Raw genomic sequence first — 21,371 nt, 5'->3', positions numbered from 1 at the left:
TTGGCTAACTTCCCAAAAGGTACTATTATGCATTTCTTCGCATTGAGTTTTAAGCAATGGCTTTGGCACCAGTCATTTGTCTGTGTTAGCCCTTCTTGTAAGATATTAATATCTTGAGGGGTTTCTTTGATTGCTCCTAGAGTATAATCAGTGCAAACATGGTAAGCCAAAAGCCCTTGACATTGACCTTGACTTCCAGAAATAGATACCAAAGAGGGACAGATACAGCGCAAAGCCCTGGGGGATCTACTGGTGACTAGCCTCTTTGAGCCACTTGGCTATCCAAGTTGCATAAGGATTTATGCCTAATTCCTGGTGTTAGCTTACAATTCTTGAGTGAGACATTGTTAGAAATGTCTTACCTAGGTCAAACTAGGCAATATGCACCATTTTGCCCTCATCCATTGCCTTGGATACCTTTTCAAAGTATTCCACCAGGTTCAGTAGATATGATCTGATTTGATGAAACCAAACCAGTTTGGGTACAATGTCTGAATGTTTTCTATATTACTGGCAATTATTTCCATGATAATTCTTTTTATGGCTTTACATATGAGACTAGTCAGACTAATGGTTGTGTAATTCCCTGGATCCATTGATGGTCTGCCCTTGTGCAGAGTTATGACCACTGTAGTCTTGCATTTGCATGGTACAAAGCTTGTGTAGAGACTAGTTGATAGTGACATCAGTGTCCCTGATAAGTCATGTTTCAGGCTATTTAGGAAGTATCCTGGGATATTATTGGGGCCCATTGAAGCTGTATTCTTGACATTACAGACAGTGCGACTGGGGTTGGTGGGGGGGTTGGAGATGAATCTGTCAGCCACACAAGTTGCTATATCTCCTGATTCTGTGAATGTGGCTGCATTTACCAACAGTCTGGCACACTGTTGTGAGCTGTCTTTGAGGTTTGGAACATAGCAAAAGAAGGCCTTTCTTTGAGATTTGGGACATAGCTAAAGATGGCCTGATGTTTGTTCTTAGCTTGGGGTGCTACCGTTACTTCAAAATTTGCTTTGTTGAACTTGATTAGTCCTCTTAGTTGTCTATTCAGTTTGCTGAGAAAGTTTTTATATTTTTTTGTGTTACACTTCCTAATTTTTAGCTATGACTGATTTTCATTTGTTGTACAACCTATTTAAATTTTGTTTCCACCAGGTAGTTTGTTGTTTGAATTAGTTTTGGGCTTACTTCTAATGAGTATAACAGCCTCTGTGCATTCATTGACATAGCAGTACAGAGCTTTTGTGAATAATTCCGCATAGCTTTGGTATCTAGGTATGGAGGGGGTTGACATTTTGACAGGTTATCATTTAATAAAGCATAGTTTGCCTTGGAGTAGTTTCTAATTGAACTAGGGTTTGTTGGGGTTATAGAATTTATTCTTATTTTGAAGGATACTGCTTTGTGGTCTGACCTTACCAGAGAAGACAAGACATTGGGGGGAGGAGGGTTCAGTGTTGTCCCATATTTGTGAGCACCAGGTCCAATATGCTTGTATCTTAAGTAGACATATGCACTAAGAGGTCCAGGATGTTTGTATTTATAAAGTCTAGGAATCTCTGGGCCTGTAAATCTGGGGGTATGTAGGATTCCCAGTTTACATAAGGATAATTAAAGTCCCCCCATAAGTATGATATTTTGTTGAATGGTGATTGTCTCCAGTAGGTCAAAGTATGAGCTATGAGTTTCATGAGACATAAAGGGTGACCTATAGCTTGCTAGGATATAGTATGAGAATTTGTCTATGGTAATCTGGATGTGGAGCAACTGCAGTGAGTCACCCTGTTTAACCAATCTAGAGGGATGCTTGTTACTGATGTAGATCAAGACACCTCCACCTTTAGATCTTGTCCGTGCAGTTGCTGGTCTAAATGTGTGGAAGATGCTGAAGCCTTGCACTGCTGGGTTACTCTCTGGGGCTTTAAACCATGTTGTGGTAACTACACAGATGTCTGCATTTTCCATGGTGAGGAGAGCTTGGAGGGAGTGGAGCTTCTTGTTTAGACTCCTGGCATTGACAGTAACACCCTTAGATTTCCTTTGGTAGATTTTGCTATGTTTGAAGGTCTGTCAATTTGTCATTGCCTAAAAAAGGCTCTATGGGGGAGGATAAAGTTTTAGCCAATACTTGAAAGCCTAGAGGGGACAGGTGTAAACCATCCTTGGCAAAGCAACGTGGTTCTCCCATGCTGACAAATATTGTATCCCCCTAGAATGACACCAAAAACTAAGCAAATTATTAAAGTCCATAATCTTCTGTTTTTATTGTGGCATCATCCTCGGTGAAGGTAAAATGCTGCTCAGTACTAGGCACATACCAGCCTGTGACACAGCCATAGAGCTGCATAATGTTTCTCTCTGGTCATTTGCATCTACGTGGAATATGACTGACTCATACTGGTACCTGTGGTACAATGCCTTTAAAGTATGCAAAAACTAGTGAACCTTGGCCCATGATAGGCAACTGACTATTGTTTTCTCCTTGTTCAGCATCAATATGGCATCAGTGTGTCATACAATTGGGTCCCCTATGCCTAGAGTCCTGGATAGTGTATTGACTTCCCTTATGGGCTTAGTAGTTGAGGATCCACTGGGTTTGGGTGTATGTGCAGTGTTAGGTGTTACACCACTGGGTGTGGCTGTATATGCAGTGTTAGGTGTTACACCACTGGGTGTGGCTGTATGTGCAGTGTTAGGTGTTACACCACTGGGTGTGGCTGTATATGCAGTGTTAGGTGTTACACCACTGGGTGTGGCTGTATGTGTAGTGTTAGGTGATACACCACTGGGCATGGCTGTATGTGCAGTGTTAGGTGTTACACCACTGGGTGTGGCTGCATGTGCAGGGTTAGGTGTTACACCACTGGGCATGGCTGTATGTGCAGTGTTAGGTGTTACACCACTGGGTGTGGCTGCATGTGCAGGGTTAGGTGTTACACCAGTGGGCATGGCTGTATGTGCAGTGTTAGGTGTTGTTTCTGTTGAATGCTTTCAGGTTTACTGAAGATAATTTTTTGCAGGTGGAACATCTGTGAGGTCTTTGGGGCTTGGGAAGATTGCATTTAAGTGCATCAGCATAGTAGGTCTATATGTGGGGAGAGTGGTGGGTGTAGCTTGTGGGTTTCTGACAACCATATTATTATTATGAGTGTTTTGTTTTTTTTACAAAAGAGTTTTGCCTCCCGACACATTGTGCATTTACATCTCTCACATACTGTATTTGTCTCTTTGAAGATTAAATGGTTGTCACTGAACAACAGACAATTGTTACATTGTCTCAGTATACCCATATCCTCCAAACTGTCTGTAGAGCAATTGGGAAAGTGCATATCCATTATGTTAGGTCCTTAATTGGGTGAGCTACAAGGGTTCAGTGCTTGAAGGGTTAATAATGGGCTGATTAGTGGTGCTTTGGGAGCTAGAGACAAGACTAGGATACATAATACTAAAGTCAAGAGACAGTGCTCTTCAGTGCACAGGCTAGCTGCTCTGTGCTACTCAATGTGCAAAGAAGTTGCTCTACACTCACCAAGTTATTGTTACAGTTTTTGACATAGTTTCATAGGGAACAGTTGTTTTCTAGCTGTCTGCATCTATACAGGACATTACTAACCATGGTTGCACAATGGACAGCAGTGTGCAAATGTGCCAAATGTATACAGGCAATTAAAACACAGAAAACTGTCTAAGTCCTCTGGTCAATGAAATCACTAGACTTACAGATTTTTTTATGTGTTTGCCAACTCATATAGACCAGACCACCACTTACTGCCAGTCACCACAAAACAACTTAAACAAACTAGCTGGGCAAGATGATTTCAAATATTAGGGACCTTTAAAATGCAAAATGAACAAATAAAGGAAATATAAAGCAGTTACACTCCTAAACAGTTAACTTAAGTGCAAAATAATAAAATAAATCTGTTATCTACCAAAGATGAAGAAAGATTAATTTAGGACCCTCTCAGAATGTGGTATGGGTGCCAAGCAGATGTGAGCACTAGGAAAATGAGCAGGGGACAATTTATAGTAAAGGAGGTTTATTCAAAAGCAATACTTGTTTACTGGGTGGGCACTCAGTGTTAAGAATCTATGGAAAACAACGGGTAGGAAAAGTATGTAAATGGCCTACACAACAGACAATAACAGTGAAAGAAGAAAGGAAGGGACTTTAGTAGTATGATTACCATAAGGGGCAAAAGACAGAGACATAGTCTTTTAAAACCACAATAGGAAAAGGGCAAGAGGGTTGGGAAAAATTTAAAAAGCTGCAAGATGCAGGCTAGTTAGAAAGCGATCAAATTAAATAAAACTAATGACTCTGAGCTACAGGTCAATGACTCCAGTAAGGTTAGAACTTCAGAATATGTAGTTAATGTCTCAGTGGGGGCTGCGGCAGACACAAAGAACAGGGAATAGAAAGACACTGGAATATAACTTTAAGCAGGTAAATGATTGGCAAATATATATATAAAAGCACTGAAGCACCAATTCTGTAGCACCAATCCTGGAGCAGAATTTACACTACTCTCAATGTTGCAATTCTACCACTGTCTAAGGTACCAGAGTAGGCAGAACTTTACCAGTAACATTGTTTAAGGAAAAATGGAGTAATAAATGACTAAATAAAGCTCAAATCTGGCAGTAGTTCACAGTTCTGCAACAACTTTGAATGAATCTATAAGACTAAGGCCCCAGACAGGGTTCAAAATACAAACAGCTAGCTTTTACAATTAATTCTACTCCAGGAGATAGAACTGCAGTATAATATATAAACAATGCTAAGATCTTGCAGCAATATGCAGTCTTCCCACAACTGCAAAGGAAGTCACAAAACTAAGGTCCCATAGCAAACTAAAAAATGCAAGCAGATAACTTTTTTGGCTAAAACATGGAAAAAAGTAGAAAAGCACAAAAAAGTATCACCACACACCTGACTATAAGTGCAACTTAAAATATTTAAGCAGAATTAAATGTGGGTAGACATTTACATGGATAACTTTCTAGAAACCTGTATTCAGTTCTGGGCTAAAAGTCACTGTATTCTGACATCTCAGGTTATACAAACTGATATGGTAACATTAAATAAAACACCCCTTTTACAGAATAATGGAACACAGAACCCTTGTGCTTAGCCCCAAAACTTCAAGAGATATTAACATGGGAAACTGCTTAACAAAGTAACTGACCAGGGTAGCAGGGAGCAGAGTGGCTGCAGTTAGCGGGAGGGTAGGGAAACAACAATCTGAAAAAAAATAAGAGGGATGTTGGGTTACAAAGACTCTAGGCTAAATTCTGGGTTGGGAAGGTGAAAAGTGCTTAACTGAAACTTAAACATAAAAGGCTTGGAGGTAAGAATATGCTACCAGGTTCTAGTAATGTCGTAATTTTATCCTGTGGTAATGTAGAGGAGAACAACTGACTTTAAAAGAGTCTACTTACCATTATGGGATGTTGTGTGAAGGAATGAGTCATCAACCAGCAGACAGCAGCCCTCGGACCAGCACTGGGGCTCTCCACCAACCACTAGCTCACAGCCCTGTGGAATCTTCAGACCTGAAAGAGTCAGAAGGTTTAATAATGAGTGACCTTCAATGGTTCTGTTATTTCCACATTCTCTTCTTCTGCGAACATCAGCACACCCCCATCCCCATGTGTTTAAATTATATTGCCAATGTGCTGAGAAAGTATGTGTTACTGAGTTCAAGCACACCCCTTTCCAGTTGTGCACTAGGATGAGAATCCTGCTTCATACATTACAACCACATATGCTGATTCTTACATCATATAGCAAGAACAGGTATTAGGCTCATGACCAACATTAAAGTTATGTTTTTGTACTTGCCTATTTATTCTTTATTAACTGTCAGATTGCAGATCCCTAGGAAAAATAATATCTGAGACAATCTTTTCAAACCACTGGGTCCGAGAATGTGTATGCTTCAGTATGAGATTGGGGTAGTGTGATCTGTGCTTCAGCCTTTAAAGTTTTTTTCTCTTTTTTCCTGAGCTTTGTGCAACTATGAAGGTTATTATTATATGTAATATATATATATATATATATATATATATATATATATATATAATAAGGAGGAGGGTGTTAGGAGCAAAGTCCCCTCCAAATGTTTTGATTTTCCTTGGATGTGCAGCATAACTGCATTTTTTTTGCATTTGAGGAATATGCATTGGGTGTTAAAACTGTGGGAAATCTGAAGTCTGACTTTGGGTAGTTCTAATGGATCAGACACATATATACATATATATATATATATATATATATATATATATATATATATATATATATATATGAAGAAAGAGAAAGTGAGAGACAGAGACAGAGACAAAATGTAGAGTTTAGTTTAGATAACCAACTAGTAGATTTCTGGGAAACTGGAGGAAGATGGGAAACTTGAGTACTTGCAGAAAATCCAAAAGGATTCAAAGAGAGTATGCAACCGCAATGAAAGACTGGAGGCCGGGACTGAACCCCATACAATGGAGAGGATGAGGTACAGGCATCAGCATGTGATACAAGGGCTGTAAGCCATTCTCATGTATGGACTATTTTTATTTTCTGTTAGCATATTTTAAGAGTCTGTCTTGCTAAATAGGTGAAGACAACTTCCTTTCTGTCCTGCAAGAGAGCAAACCATCCTAAACACAGAAAGACACACACACACACACACACACACACACACACACACACACACACACACACACACACACACACACACACGCACACGCTAACACATAAACTCACCATACCTGCCAGACACACCAGTTACCCTCAGTTTTGTCACTAATGAGGTCTGCAACCCATAGAAGTCTCTAGTGAAGGCTGTAGTCCTATCTGTCAATCACTTCCTTCCCTTGAGATTTATAAGGTCACAAAATGCAATTCATTCCCCTCCTTCTCCTATGCATTCCTGACAGACCAGATCTACTAAATGAATCTAGGTCTTTTGAATTGCAATGCCAGTGTTCTATCCCTCTGTGCCATGGAACCAGCCAGGTCTTGTAGATTTAAAGAAATGAAGGATATTTTCACACCTGATTTAAGCATTTTCTTTAACATTTACATCAGTGTTTTAGCACTCCGTTACCCCGGCAAGGGTACAGACAGACATACCCCAGGGGTATAATACCACCACCCAAAAATAAGTAGTAAGAGACATCCACTAGGTTGAGAAATCTCTTCAAACAAAACGTGATATAATTCACTTTGGTATCTTGGCTAGTTGTCTTCAAATGTAAAATGAAGTACAAAGATCTTCTTTCTGCTTCATATCTTCATTGTCTGACTCCTTTCTCCTGTCTTCCATAGTACTTTCTCCAAAAAATCCATGTTAATGTGCTTCATACCTCTCAGCCTCTTAGAGCAAGAAATCTGGACAAAGCCATAAATAAAAATGGGACAAAGGCCCAAAAATTCTGTGAAAATCTGTACAGTTGAGCGGCATGTGTACTTTCCTTTTTTCTGCCACCCCTCACATTCATGTCCCTTATCCCTATCTTCTTTATCTTTACATTTCTTGCCTCTTCCTGCTCCACCTCAGAAATAACTAGTACTAAGTAAGTTGTCTTTTGCCCCCACATGTGTGAGTGAGTGTGTGTGTGTGTGTGTGTGTGTGTGTGTGTGTGTGTGTGTGTGTGTGTGTGTGTTATATATATATATATATATATATATATATATATATATATATATATATATATGTGTGTGTGTGTGTGTATGTATATACACATATGAAGGAAAAAACTGCAGAAACTGGAAAAAATATCTAGGGATGTGGAAGAACAATCGGATGTGAAGACACCTTTAACTTTTAGCGCTTTTGTCCTTTATTGTTACAGAGTTTCATCAGAAAGTGCACTTTCTGATGAAGTACTGTAACAATAAAGGACGAAAGCGCTAAAAGTTAAACAGGTCTTCACATCTGATTGCTCTTCCACATCCCTAGAATTTTTTTCAAATATATATATATATATATATATATATATATATATATATATATATATATATATATATATATATATATCTGTGTGTGTATGTATGTATGGGTGTGGGGGTGTTAGCTCCTATCAGCCCTAGCATCCAATTAACCTAGCCATTCCCCTATCCTAACTGGTATTATTACTGTGCATCATTAACTAACACTTAGGTAATCTCATTATTGTCCTGCCAGGTATCTGATGAATTTCACACACACACTGGGCTTGGATTTTTCTGTTTTGATCCTTCTTTTTTGATCTGGGCTTTACAAAAGAATGTAAATTTTCTCAGTATCAATCTTACATGCCTATACATGCTAGAGGTTTGGCTTAGGTTTGTACTGACTTTTGTCAAGCTTGTTCCATAGTTTATTCATCTAAGGCTAGGTTTCTGATGTACATATCAGGGTACGTCTGTGGTTAGGAATCCCACACCCTCCCTATTGCACAAATGGTAGAAGAAAAATATGTATCAATCACAAGAGCACTTTTGATGAAAAAGCTTTAGTTTGAGACCTTCTGTATAAAAGCTAGACCCACAAACCCTGAAAACTTGATCAAACTAGAAAAAGACTTAAACAAAAGCATTCTGTTCCATCTCTTCAATCACTGTTTATCTCTCACATTCTATCCCATTCCCTCGGTCACTCTTTGTCCCTCACAATCCGCATTCTTTTCCATTCCATCAGTCTTTATCCCTCATATTCTATCCCTTTCCCTCTGTCACTTTTTGTCCCTCATATTTCACATTCTATCTCATTACCTCAGTCACTCTTTACCTCTCAGATGCCATATTTTCTCATTCTGTCATTTACTCTTTGCCCCCACTCCCCACATTCCACATTCTATCATGTTACCTCAGTCACTCTTTCTCCTTCACATTTCACATTCTGAACCATTCCTTCACTCTCCAACCCTCACATTCCAGTGTCTAGCTCATTCCTCAGTCACTGTTCATCCCTTACATTCCACAATCTCTGCCCTTTCCTGAAATTCTTAGTAATTTAACAGAAAAAAATGAGGGACAGAGTGAAAATATAAGGCAAAATCAGGGATGTTCTGCAAAATTATGAACTTTGAGAGGTATGCTTCATTCTCCATATAAAGGTGTGGTAAAGCTTGGTTTGTGAGTTATGTTAACATTCATCTTCCTTTCTTGCTTCACTTGTTGTTGTGTCTTTCTGCTTTTTCCCGGTTAGGGGTCGCCACAGCGGAACTCCAGTCTGCTAATGATTGGCAGTTGATTTTTACGTGCTGAGTTGCCGGCCCTAACGCACAACCTTCAACGAAGGTACGCCCATTCACGCATGTCTCCACAGAAGATGCTCTAGCTATTTTTTACCATGCATGATATGCAAGTATGCAGTGTCAATTACTAGAGACTGGTGTCTGTAAGAAAGCACTTGTGAAAACAGCAAGATGCCATTCTGTTCCACACTTTCTTTTATTAACTTCACTTTCTCAGTTATATGCTGTCTTTTGGCCCATGGAACATGCTTTGACAAATAACATGTTTAGACTTCCTGCCAAGGTAGTCCAGAGTATTGGACTCAGTGTCCGTTTGGTGGTTCTTGTGAAAACGTAATATATCTCTTTCTCTGTATAGAGAAGAAAGCAGATTATTTACTTTTAAAGAAGGAAACATTAATCTTTACTTGCATCTCATTTGCTGTTATAACCTGTGTTTTTACCAGAAAATTTGCTTTAAAGAATACTTCAGAGGTAAAACCTTATCCAAACATGCTGTTAAAGGTAACTGTTTCCCCAGGGCACATACATAAGCACAACGCTGAAACTTAAAGGTCAATACTGCATCAGAAAGAGTCATATTACACTTTCATGGTTGACTATCTTCATTCAACCTCAGGAATATAATGTGTCATGGGTGTACAGTACATGCCTTAGTAACATTATCAAAGTGTATACTTCAACAAAACTTTTTTTTCATAGCAGACATCTCAACCTCTGAGTGCAGGGAATCTGTGCAAAGCCAAAATAGTTGGGGGTGGGGGTGAAACAAAGGCCTAAAATCAGGGACACTTTTTAAATATTGCTCTTTTAAACTTAGAAAGTTGCTAGAATAGCAGGTTTTGCATTAGCATGCACGTTCAGAAGGATATGAAATCTGAAACTCAAGCATGTCATTATTTTGAAACTTCATGCATCAATAATTTGACAGAAAAAGCACACGTTTTATGAGGAAAAGACCAAAAATATGTAAAAAAATCTGGATGTTCTGTGAAAATCTGGACAGCTGAGAAGTATATCCCATAGGAACATCATTTTATTTATGCCTGTGTCATGGTTCATTTCCTCTGTAGCTGTTTGCAAAGGTGTACCCTTTGTTGGCCACTTAGTGAAAGGACCACTGTTAGAACTTTTCTTTTTCATCTCAGTAATGTCTCCAAGTTTCCATCTCATTTTTACAGCTGTCATATCACCTTGTCTCACCAAAACAGAAGCAACTTTAGAATTATAAACCATCTTTTGCTACCTCTTTATTAAAAATGGAAGGAGATATGCAATGCATTTTCTTTTGATGAAACAAGTTTTACTTTGTCCTTCCCTGAAAACCTGAGGCAGCAAACACTGATACTGTATCTTGGCTGGAAACAGCTTCAATTAAAAACTTGTTCTTTACCTTTTCCCATTCTCTCAATCTCTAAAATACCATTACATCAAAGACAGAGAGAAAAATATTAAAGGAGCAGGCACACCATAAACTATTCTTGTCCCAAAAGTAGAAAAATATCCCCACCCAAAGACAAGAGAGTGGACCATCTGAGCCTATGCCCCCCCCCATCTGTCCATCCAGCTCCAGGTTTATTAATCAAATCTAGATCACTGGAAGTGGAGTCTGGCATCCTGCCAATGCACCACCAGCCTGGGTCAATCTTAGCAGATATTTATCCTACTTAGCCTCTCTTCAGTGCCAGCAATACAACTCTGGCTACCATCCAGCCCTCAGACTACGAATTGAATGGTGTCCTCATGTTTGTGGAACATACCCAAGCTGTCCCATTTATCTTCAGTAACTTCAAATGGTCGTAACGCAGAAGTGCCAACTGTCAAAAGTGACCCTGGGTTAACAACTGATATATTTACATTGATGAGAGACACAATTCTGCAAGTGGAAGCACTGGAAATTGAACCCAAGCCTGCAGCAAGAATATTGGGGGTTGTACAGTCCATTGAGTCTTGATACATCAACAGGCCATTTCAATTGTTAACTTCTCCTGAAATTGTGAAACCTTAGAAAATATATTATTAAGAAAAAGGTGCAAACAGTAAGGCCCCTGCATAAGAGTTTGGGGAAGCCTGCTCTCCACTTCACCCAGGATATCCAACTAACCTTTTGTTGTAAATGTGTTCACTTAAACAGTCTGTTGATGTAGCAGGACCTGATGGACCAGACCATAACCATCTCTTTTCCAATCTCTTATCTACAGTGCTACAGTTCCAGTCTAAACTTTTTGTTTACGTTCTACATATTCCTGCTAAGGCAAACATGGCAAAACACTAACAAAGCCATTTAGTTATTTTTGCCACTGGTGCATTTTATCAAGTCATTTGCTACATGCCTCACCATTGGACCACAGGGGGATAGTCTTCCTTTCCCTCAAAAACTACTCCCAAAGCAGTGACCTCTTTCCTTACCAGGCACCAGGAAGCCAGGTTTGTTTTTCAGGCATGAATCATCAGCAAAGCAGGCAGGATGGTGCTTAACATTTCTGCCAAATGGCCATCTGTTTTCTCCACTGCAGTATACCTCAGTGCTTACAATATGAATGATAAACCTGTCATCAAATCCTTTTCGTTCTGTACACTAAACTAATATATGCTCTCCTCCCACAGTACTGAACAAGATGAATACCTTTCATGGTCATTCTGCAGGACAGTCCTGCTTTTGACTGTAATATCCAGCAAAATATATAAAAATAAGTACATAAATAAGCATGAATACATACATGTATTTTTATGTATGTCTGAATGCATGAAATGGAATTAGAAAAAAAAAAACTCTAATTAATACAGATGTATAATCATGTTCAGATCACACCTAAAATAAATTCCCCCATACAATTGCTACAGAACAGAAATATCATGTTATGTTATAAGTGAAATAAAACATGCCAAGTTGTATGTAGAACAGATATTGCCATACACTCGTTAGTTGGATTTATACCTCAAAATACCCTGAATGTGTGGTAATATATGTTCAATGCACACTGCAACATGCATGTGTCATTACATCTGCACACACATGCATGGACAGGCACATATATACATACACATACATACACATGTGTGCGAGCTCACAAACACACACACACACACACACACACACACACACATGCACACACTTTGTAACGGGTCTATATTATAAGACTGAAAGTGCATATGTGTAACTACATAAAAGTCAACACATAATGCACGAAAGCTGACAATAGCGAATGGCCACATAATCAAATTTTTCATTAGGGAAAAAACTTATGTGGCAGTTCGCTTCAAAACATAATTTAAGACCATAAACAGGTGGGGGGCTTTGCCCTGACACCCCCCAAGGTGGGGGGCTCTGCCTGCCACAACCCCCTAACTAAATATACCAACTTTGAGATCGCACTATAGGGAAGGAAAGGGCAAATCCGTGAAGTTGGCCAACTATCTCCTTGCCCTATGACATATTCATGGAATCGCTTAAATGCTATTCGATGAATATGTGTTGTTTCCATATTCGCTAAGAAGGCCTTTCATGGTTCTAATATAGACCCTTTGTAACATAGCATGGTAGCTCTAACAGAACATTGTCTAACAGATAGGGATACTAGGTATAGGTAGAGACATGTAGTGAGCTAAGAACAGAGTCAAAACGGTATCTGGTAGAGGGGGAAAAGGACACAATTATATATGGGAAAATACACTGAAACAAAGTAACAGAGACCTACCCCTTTAAAGACAGACACCTGCAGCCCAGGTAATAGACATCAGCTGTACATCTGTGTCTTTTTAAGGCCAGGAAACCTGCAGTATGGCAAAAGTGATTAGAACTAGAGTCCTGCTGAGTTTAGAGTATTTTGGTGAAAGAAGAGAAAAACCAAGGCCAAAGTAGACAGCTCTGAAATGGGAGTCCTGGTTGGAGATTGGTAGTGTCGATGGAAGTTCTGGTATCTGAGTCTCAGAGTTGCTTAACTGGAGAGTTGTCACTAAATGACTTTACTATCAAATACTTTGGATTGCCTAGCTAGAAAGGGGTTGGTAAAAAGACTTCAGTTTCAACCAGCAGAAGTCCTAGTGAAAAAAAACTTTGAACTACCTTTTGTGTGTGCCACCTGTAAACTCTTTTGCTCAAGGACTGTGTAATGATGAGGTAAGACGGTCAGCCCCGATATCTGTGTTTCCACTTTATTTGAGGAGTGCCTCCAAAGTGGCTGATAAACTTACCAATTTCTTGTTGTGAAAACTAAACTGTTGACTTACTGGTTGATTTTCCACCTGTCATTGCATTTTTATTCCTGTTTATAGCAAAGTTAGCACTTTTTTGTTCAATGTACTAAAACCACTATTTTCATATAAGACTTATGTGTGTTTGCTGCTTGGAAATAGCAAAACTAGCAGATGTAGTGGGCACCGATGGTTCATGCCTTAAGTTCCAATTCCACCTATTGGTGTTGAGCAGCGAGTTTTGATTCAGTGTGATAAGAGATTTTTTTCCCACTTTAATTTCTGGGCATTGAGTTGTATTGTTGTGAATCTCCTGAAGTTAGTCCATGGTCCAAAGAAGTGTCAGATTTCCAGTGATGGGCTTTAGAGGTTACAAGATAACCATTATTAATTAGCTCCTGCAAACAATAGTTGCTGCTGTTTTATCAGTAGCACGGCCAAGGTCCACACCTCAGCTCAAGCCACTTAATGTTGACGAAAACATCAAGATGTGTTTAGTAACCTTTGTGAGAACAGCCAATCAAGACAGGTGGGATTGCTCCATTTGGACTTGAATTTTGGTAGCTAACTTCAAAGTGGAGCTCCTCTGTGCTTACATGGACATACTTGGTGTAGACTCTATGGATTTTGATGAGGTATGGTGGCAAGGCAGGGAGTCACTTCCAAGACTGAGGTCCATAAGTTTCACAAATTGACTTTTTTCTAGGTGCAAAACAGTAAAAGTACAACTACTTGACTTAAAGCACATTATAAAGTTTTTGCGTAGCTCCAGAAGATCTTATCAACAAGGAAGTGAAGTTAGAAATGCTTGTGATAGGAAGGCTTGAGAGAGCTTTGCAGGCATCCATTAAGAGCTAGGTGTGTCAAGTGGGCCCATAAGATACCAAGAGCTTTGTAATTTTAGAAGAAAAGGTATTGTACTATGAGGTGGTATGTAAAGAATTACCTACCTAAGTAGGTCATAAAACTGTGAAAGGAGTGATGGGGAACATGTACTCTATTCCATTCTGTGATTTAATTGCAGTATACAAGGGCATTTTGCAAAATATCACAGTGGAGATTATGTTAGGCACTCCCATATAGGCAACTAAAGAGCTAAGGAGGTTGAAGGAATGCAGTTAAGTTACCACCAGGCGGGTCAAGACAGCATTTTGTTACTGTATTGCTGCACAATTGATGAAATGCTTGATAAAAGTAGCTAGGCAAAAACTGCAGGAACTGTTGGACTCTTGTAACATGATTACCTTAGTGAAACACAGTACATCTTTAAAATGAAAGCTCGCTTATCAGGGTCCATTGCAGTTGTTTCTATCTATGGCAAGAACAGGTATTACCCAGCTATCCAGGTGGAGGTGCAAACCCAGTTTGGCAAAGCTCTGCATCTGGTAGCCATGCTATCCCATTTTCACGAGGATGAAATAACTGGGAAAGCTTTCCCATTTTACAGACCTTTAGAAACAGTAGGAGGGGAATAATGTTAAGGTATCTAGAGCAGCCCTTATTGAAAGGAACAGTACTGAGACACTTTACCAATTTGTAATATATACGCAACTCCCCCAGTCAAAAAAATTATAAAAGCAGGGGTTATATGAGACCCATGGTAACAGTGGAGGGCCATAGGAAGACTAAAGTGTGGAAAACTTACCTGGAGAGGTGATGATGATGCTGCCCTTGCACTACAGAGATGCACAGTAAAGGCAGGGGGAGCAGTACTCAGGGAGGAGATAAGGTCCCAGAGTCCCAAATGTGACATAAAATTACAGGAAGGGGTAAATGAGGATGGAAAACTCCAAAGTAAAAGGAGGGCTTCAGATAAAGGGGACAGTAAAGATTATCCTTTAAAGTACTGTAGTGAGTTACCCTTCCCTAGAGACAAATCGGACGTAGATAGTTCTGTACCTGTCTTAGCAGTGGAGGCAGAAGTGTTCTCTACCTCTCAAGATGCTAAAAAAGAAAGGGATCTCAGTCTGTCCCAGTTCCAGTTGATTCCTGATTATGGCAAAGTTAGCCTGTTTTATGTTCACATGAATAAAACCACTGTTTTTACATGGAACTCAAGTGTGACTGCTAATTTGGAGTTACACACACACACACACACACACACACACACACACACACACACACACACACACACACACACACACACACACACACACAGAAACTACTACTTTTGTTGAACAGTGCTTTGGTCAACATCTGTTTAGTAGACACAGTTTGGAATTTGCTCTTTCCCTGAAAACTGTGCAACTTCAGAGTTAGGCTGTATAATTAGCAGGGGGTGTGATGGGTGTCCACTGCAGAAAATTGTGTTTTCTTTTCATTTTTGTTTTAAACTTTTTGCAAACACTGAGATTGATGCTAACATTATGCACATCATTAGTGCCATTTGACAAAGGTAAGTAAATATATATATATATATATATATATATATATATATATATATATATATATATACACACACATATATAGGTTTACCTTTATAATATTGATCACGTATTACTGAACGGCCACATCACTGAACCATTTCCGCGAAACCAGAACAGTGAAAACTTTCAAATGTCGAATAAACTTCGAATTTCGACATTTCCAACCGCGCCACACCTACAAACAAGTGCTAACATGGGTCAAAAAGGGAGCGAGATTTTGCAGTTCGGAAATTCGGTGTTCGAAGTTTTGTGAAGTCGCAGTTCGGTGTTCGCAGAAGTGGGTTCGACATTCTGGACGCCAACATTATAAAGGTAACCTATATATATATATATATATATATATATATATATATATATATAGATATATATATATATATATATATATATGTGTGTGTGTGTGTGTGTGTGTGTATATATATATATATATATAAATATATATATATATATATATTTATATATATATATACATATACATACACAGAGACACACACACACACACACACACACACACACACACACACACACACATAGACGTACACTTGGAAAAACAAATCCTTACTTTCATCTAGATTTAAATACAGCAAAAAAATCTCTCAATAGCATATGAAACAAAAGAAACAACTAAGGTAGAACAGAAATATGTCTTAAGTCTGGTAATGTGAATAAAATGAATTATGACAAGTTTCAGTATGCAATAATTCTATTTTCAGTATCTGAAGAAGCGGAAACCCTAAATAAACTGAGTGCTAATCTTTCCAGTGGGTTAACTCAGGATACTGAAACACCAGTGGGCTACTTCCATAAACAATAGAGACACTGCATTCCTTTACTTGTCCTCTGTTCCACTGCACTCAGTGGGCTGGATCTGGAGACATACAATAAGTATAACCTATGGGACAGCTGACAAGCATTGCCCAATCACAGCATTATTTTATTATCACCTTTTTCTCCCTTTTCCTGTTACCTTTCTCTGTGTGTGGGATTTGAGTTTAGAAACTTGGATTAATTTTCAGGAAATGACAGCAAAAAAATTGGTCACTGCTAGCATCTCTTGTTTCTACCAACTGAATGCCCCATCCCCCGTAGTCAGACTTGTCCTTTAAGCAGGACTGCCTACTGATATGTCCCACAAAATACCCAGGGTCTAAGCAGCAGCTGTTGTATCATCAAGTCTGCCATTCTCATACAGGCCCAACTTCATTCATTCATTTAAGCTGGCAGTTAATTGAATGAAACTGTCATTTTTCCAATAAAATAATTCTTATTAGCCTGATTTTTTTACTTCCCTTACCTTGTCATTTGGATCTGTTCCATCAGACTGCTAAGCTGTCCCAGATTTTCAGGGATGCTTGCCTCTTTGTTATGCACTGTTCCTTGTAAAATTAGTGATTTGGACAAAGTTATTAAATAGTTACAGACATCTTGATACTCAAATAAAATGTATAATACAAATTCTCCTCTTTTGTTAACTTTGTAAGAGAGAACTCTCAATGCATAAAAATAAATACCCTAAGTATATTTAAAAAGTGTCCCTCTGATTTCACGCCCTTGTCACTACTCTCCTGGCATAATGGACATGTGAAACGATGGGCCTGGCAGTCATGTGGTGCATACCTACAAATGTTTACATTTGATTGTGGTAGATGGAAATATCACTCTTCAGTTTTCAAACTCTGCATGCACTAATATATATGAGTTGCGTGCAAGAGGGATACATGCTGATCCATCTTTATGTGGCAGATTTGCTCTGGTAGTGTGGGTTAAGCAAATGAGGAGCCAATAAGACTGGGTATAATCTGGTGGGTTCAGTTTAACTTCTATGTGTGCAGCACAGAGCAAATCATTTCACAAAGCAATGCTTCTAAATCACATCTGAAATGATGCACCTTTGTCTAAAGGGTTTAACCTGCTTAACATAAATAAATAAGTAAAATATGGGGAACAAACTCTGGCAAGACACAGTAGTAATTTTAGAACTGGTTATGCAAGGTCAGTAGATAAGCTTCAAACAGATGTGGTATTTATATGATGTAAAATCAAAATCTCTGTGTAAATATTTGCAATGTTCGACTAACTTCAAAGTATTTGCTTTTCCATTTAGGATACTCCCTGCTATATTACTGCTGCAATGATATGACCTGCCTTGTGATGTAACACTTTGAACTGTGTGAACCAGGACCATGTGTCATTGTGCATGTTGGACAGACATAGAGTAGTCTGGACACGTGTAGATAAGGCAGCAGTATATTATTTGAAAGTAAGGATCATTCTTTGTAATCATTCTGGGGCAGAATGTAATTGTAGGAATTCACTTAGCACTGTATAGCAATGATGTGGCATTTAACAGCATCCTTAATTTAGCATGAGACCAAACTGACCATGGATGCTTTCACATTACCAAACCCAAGCTTATCTCTCATAAAAAGTAGCCGATACCCTCATTTAAAAAAAATGCATTTTTAAAAGTCCTACTTCCTGATGAGGGGTTAATTTTTCAGTCTTATCTTTGTACCAGCAGTGACTTTGACAAATTTCCAGAATATATATCCCCTGTGGCTTGCTTCCCTGTTAAAGCCCAAGAGAAGAAGAAGCGTTACCCCTCCCTAATTATGTCAGGAATTCTCTACCTGCCATATGATGGCCCCCCGAGTATAAAGACAAAGAACAAGAGAGTGACAGAGAGATAGCTCTATATATATATATATATATATATATATATATATATATATATATATATAGAGAGAGAGAGAGAGAGAGACACACACACACACACACACACACACACACACACACACACACACACACACACACACACACACACACGAACATGTGGGATTCTAGCAGTCTCCACTCTGTTTGTTTTTTACACTCCCCCATGGAATATTCCCCAGCATGCATTGCACACATATATGAAAGCATGTCCAGTCTTCACACCCATGTCTCCTTCCTTTCCTTACAGTTATTTAGGATTTCTTTACCACTAATGCCTGACTTTTCTTTGGTCCTAAATGTGGTTAAACTCTGCTTTAGTACAGTGTAGGAGTCACGGGCCAAACCAACCATCTGACTTTTCCTTAGCAGGAACAAGCTGCCCTTAAAAGTTTGAAGCCCACCCACACACACACACATACACCTTTCCTATATATTATGCCTTCAGAATATGGACAACCAACATGACAGAAAAATGGGCATCAGCATTTAGGCATTGGCTCCACTGCACAAAAGCAATCAAAGAAAGATCTTTCATGGACTCTAAGATCTCAAAAAAGGTTTACACAGCTTTTGTTCTCATAAGTTATATTTACAAAGACCACTGTCTTCAAAATACCTAGGAAACGGTTCTAATAATGGTCCTAAATAAGTATGAGGAGTATAGAACCATGCTTAGATCAATCCTCACCTAGATTGCACCGTAGTCGTGCATTAGTAGGCCCATAATCACCAGATAAAAAAGTACCAGGTAGCAGGACAGAGAAGCAGGCATTGCCAAAAACATTGCCATTGATAAAGGTGCGCAGAGTATTGAGGATGCGGTAGGTGCGTGGGCAAGTGCGACAGTTGGTGGGGACACAGTTGCCCTTGTTATACAGGTAGTAAGTGTACCATCCTCCAGAGGTTGTAGCGTTTACCGTCCACCCTTTTGGGACTGATCCACTGCTAAAGTCTCTCTGAAGGTTCTCAAACTCACTTAAGACAATCAGGTAGTTGCGCTCTAGGATCTCGACATCATGTCGCTGGGCATCACGAGGAAAATATGGTGCAGATGGCATATCAGGCAAGGAAAATATCTTGGGCTTCTGTATGGCAAGGCGATCACTTAAGTAGCGGGACTGTTCACGGATTCCTTTATGTATACGTCCCATACCAGCCCAGGAGTAACGCTTGGCATAATCTTGAAGACTGCTATATAGTTTTCGGTTCAACCCATCCCGATGCAGGCTAAAGGCACTAATGTCCGGAGACTGGCAGACCAGGTAACCATTTGTGAAGGCCACCCCTTCTGGCGTTTGCCCACCCACAGACATAATGATGTGGGACTGATCTGTGCGGCCCACCTGATAACAGTACCAAATGAAGAGGAAAACCAGTCCTACCAGTAAAACAAAGATAGGTTTGGTGGTCAAGTCCAGTTTCTGTGCCTTAAATATCAGCAATCCAACCAGCTTCTGTAAATCCCATTCAACAGTGCTCTGCATGCTGGTTTGCCTCTGTCGTATCCTTGTCTCTTAAAAATATGTTCCTATTACCATGGTAACAGCATCAACAATCAGCCAAGAATATTTTCTGTATTAAATATTTGTGAATGTAACACTTTCAATCTCAATTTCTCCATGTCTTCAGGAGAGCGTGGGAGACTAATTTAACAAAAAGAGGTTAATTGTGCTCATTGCTTGTACTGCCTTTTCTCTTTAAGGCAGAATTTCTCCTGCAGCTCTGCATTGCAACATCTCAGTGTATTCCATGGGTATGCAAGTAACTGAAGAGTAACAGTGAAATGAGAGGTCTTGTCTCGCCTGCTGACAGTCTGACTTGTGTTTCTGCACTCCGATTGATTAAGAAATGATGAATAATACAATCTTTCTCCATTATTTTCCCTCATGTCACTGTTTGCCTTTTAATTTTTTCTCTGGTTTCCCCTTCCCCTAGAATTCACTCCTTTTCTCTCAGCTTCTCTGAGCATCCCAGGGATACTGCAACTGAAGAATTTCCAAAGGCAGTTCTGCTCCAAGCCCCAGACGTCATTTATTGCTGCTGCTTTTTTTTTCTCCTCTCTCCATCACGATAGAGGCTGTAATGCGGTTCTCCTCTCCCTCCTGCATGGGGGAGAGGGAGAGAGAGAGAGAGAGAAAGAGAGAGAAAGCTTGCCTGACAGGACAGCTGGGATGGAATCAGTCTGACATCATGCCCCCATCTGCAGTGTGTTTTTAGTGTTCACTCCTTGCTCTGTTTGCTCAGACTGTGCATTTCCACTTTTAAACCTTCTTTTTATTTTTGATGTAACTGTAAGATCTTCTATAGGTACGTTATCCATCAAACTGTCTGCTCAGCTGTCTACATTCTGATTCATTCATGATAATTTATCAATGTATCTGTCTTGCTTGTGTAATTTAATGTTTAACGTAACTGTGTGTATGAATCTTTTTTTCTGTCTTTTCAGTCTCTGACACATACACATATACAAACGCACACACACACACACACACACACACACACACACACACACACACAATCGCACTCACACACATATATACATATAACAAATTAAGCACACTTAAGACAACACAGTATTTTTTTCACAACAGGCTTCCCCATGATGCACAAATATGAATGCACATGCTCTTACCAAATGACATATGCAACTGGTGAACATGCAAGCCACAAAGCACCAGACTCACTGCCTAGAGACACAAAAAACTCCACTGTATACATTTAGACCAGATGACACTTACACAGTGGTGGTATGATGCTGAGATATGTATATAAGATTACACAAATCCATATAAAATCCTC

At 39.3% G+C, this 21,371-nt stretch overlaps 1 protein-coding gene across 1 annotated transcript in view; it reads right to left on the bottom strand.

Annotated features, from left to right (window-relative positions):
- Window positions 1–20,728, bottom strand: part of ASPHD1 (aspartate beta-hydroxylase domain containing 1) — a 28,476-nt gene extending 7,748 nt beyond the window's left edge. Inside the window, exons 1-2 of the mRNA XM_044086318.1 lie at window positions 19,261–20,728; window positions 5,446–5,559 (exon numbers count right to left, since the gene is read on the bottom strand). Of these exons, the coding sequence (XP_043942253.1) occupies window positions 5,446–5,559; window positions 19,261–20,056 (910 nt within the window). The 5' untranslated portion in view covers window positions 20,057–20,728. The remainder of the gene's footprint in view (window positions 1–5,445; window positions 5,560–19,260) is intronic.
- Window positions 20,729–21,371: the final 643 nt, after the last annotated feature.

The sequence above is a fragment of the Protopterus annectens genome, chromosome 10.part0, assembly GCF_019279795.1.
Source record: "Protopterus annectens isolate FY-2018-M chromosome 10.part0, PAN1.0, whole genome shotgun sequence".
In the NCBI taxonomy this organism is placed as follows: Eukaryota; Metazoa; Chordata; order Ceratodontiformes; family Protopteridae; genus Protopterus; species Protopterus annectens.
Note: the sequence above shows the minus strand (reverse complement) of the source record. Positions and strands in the feature narration are given on the sequence as shown.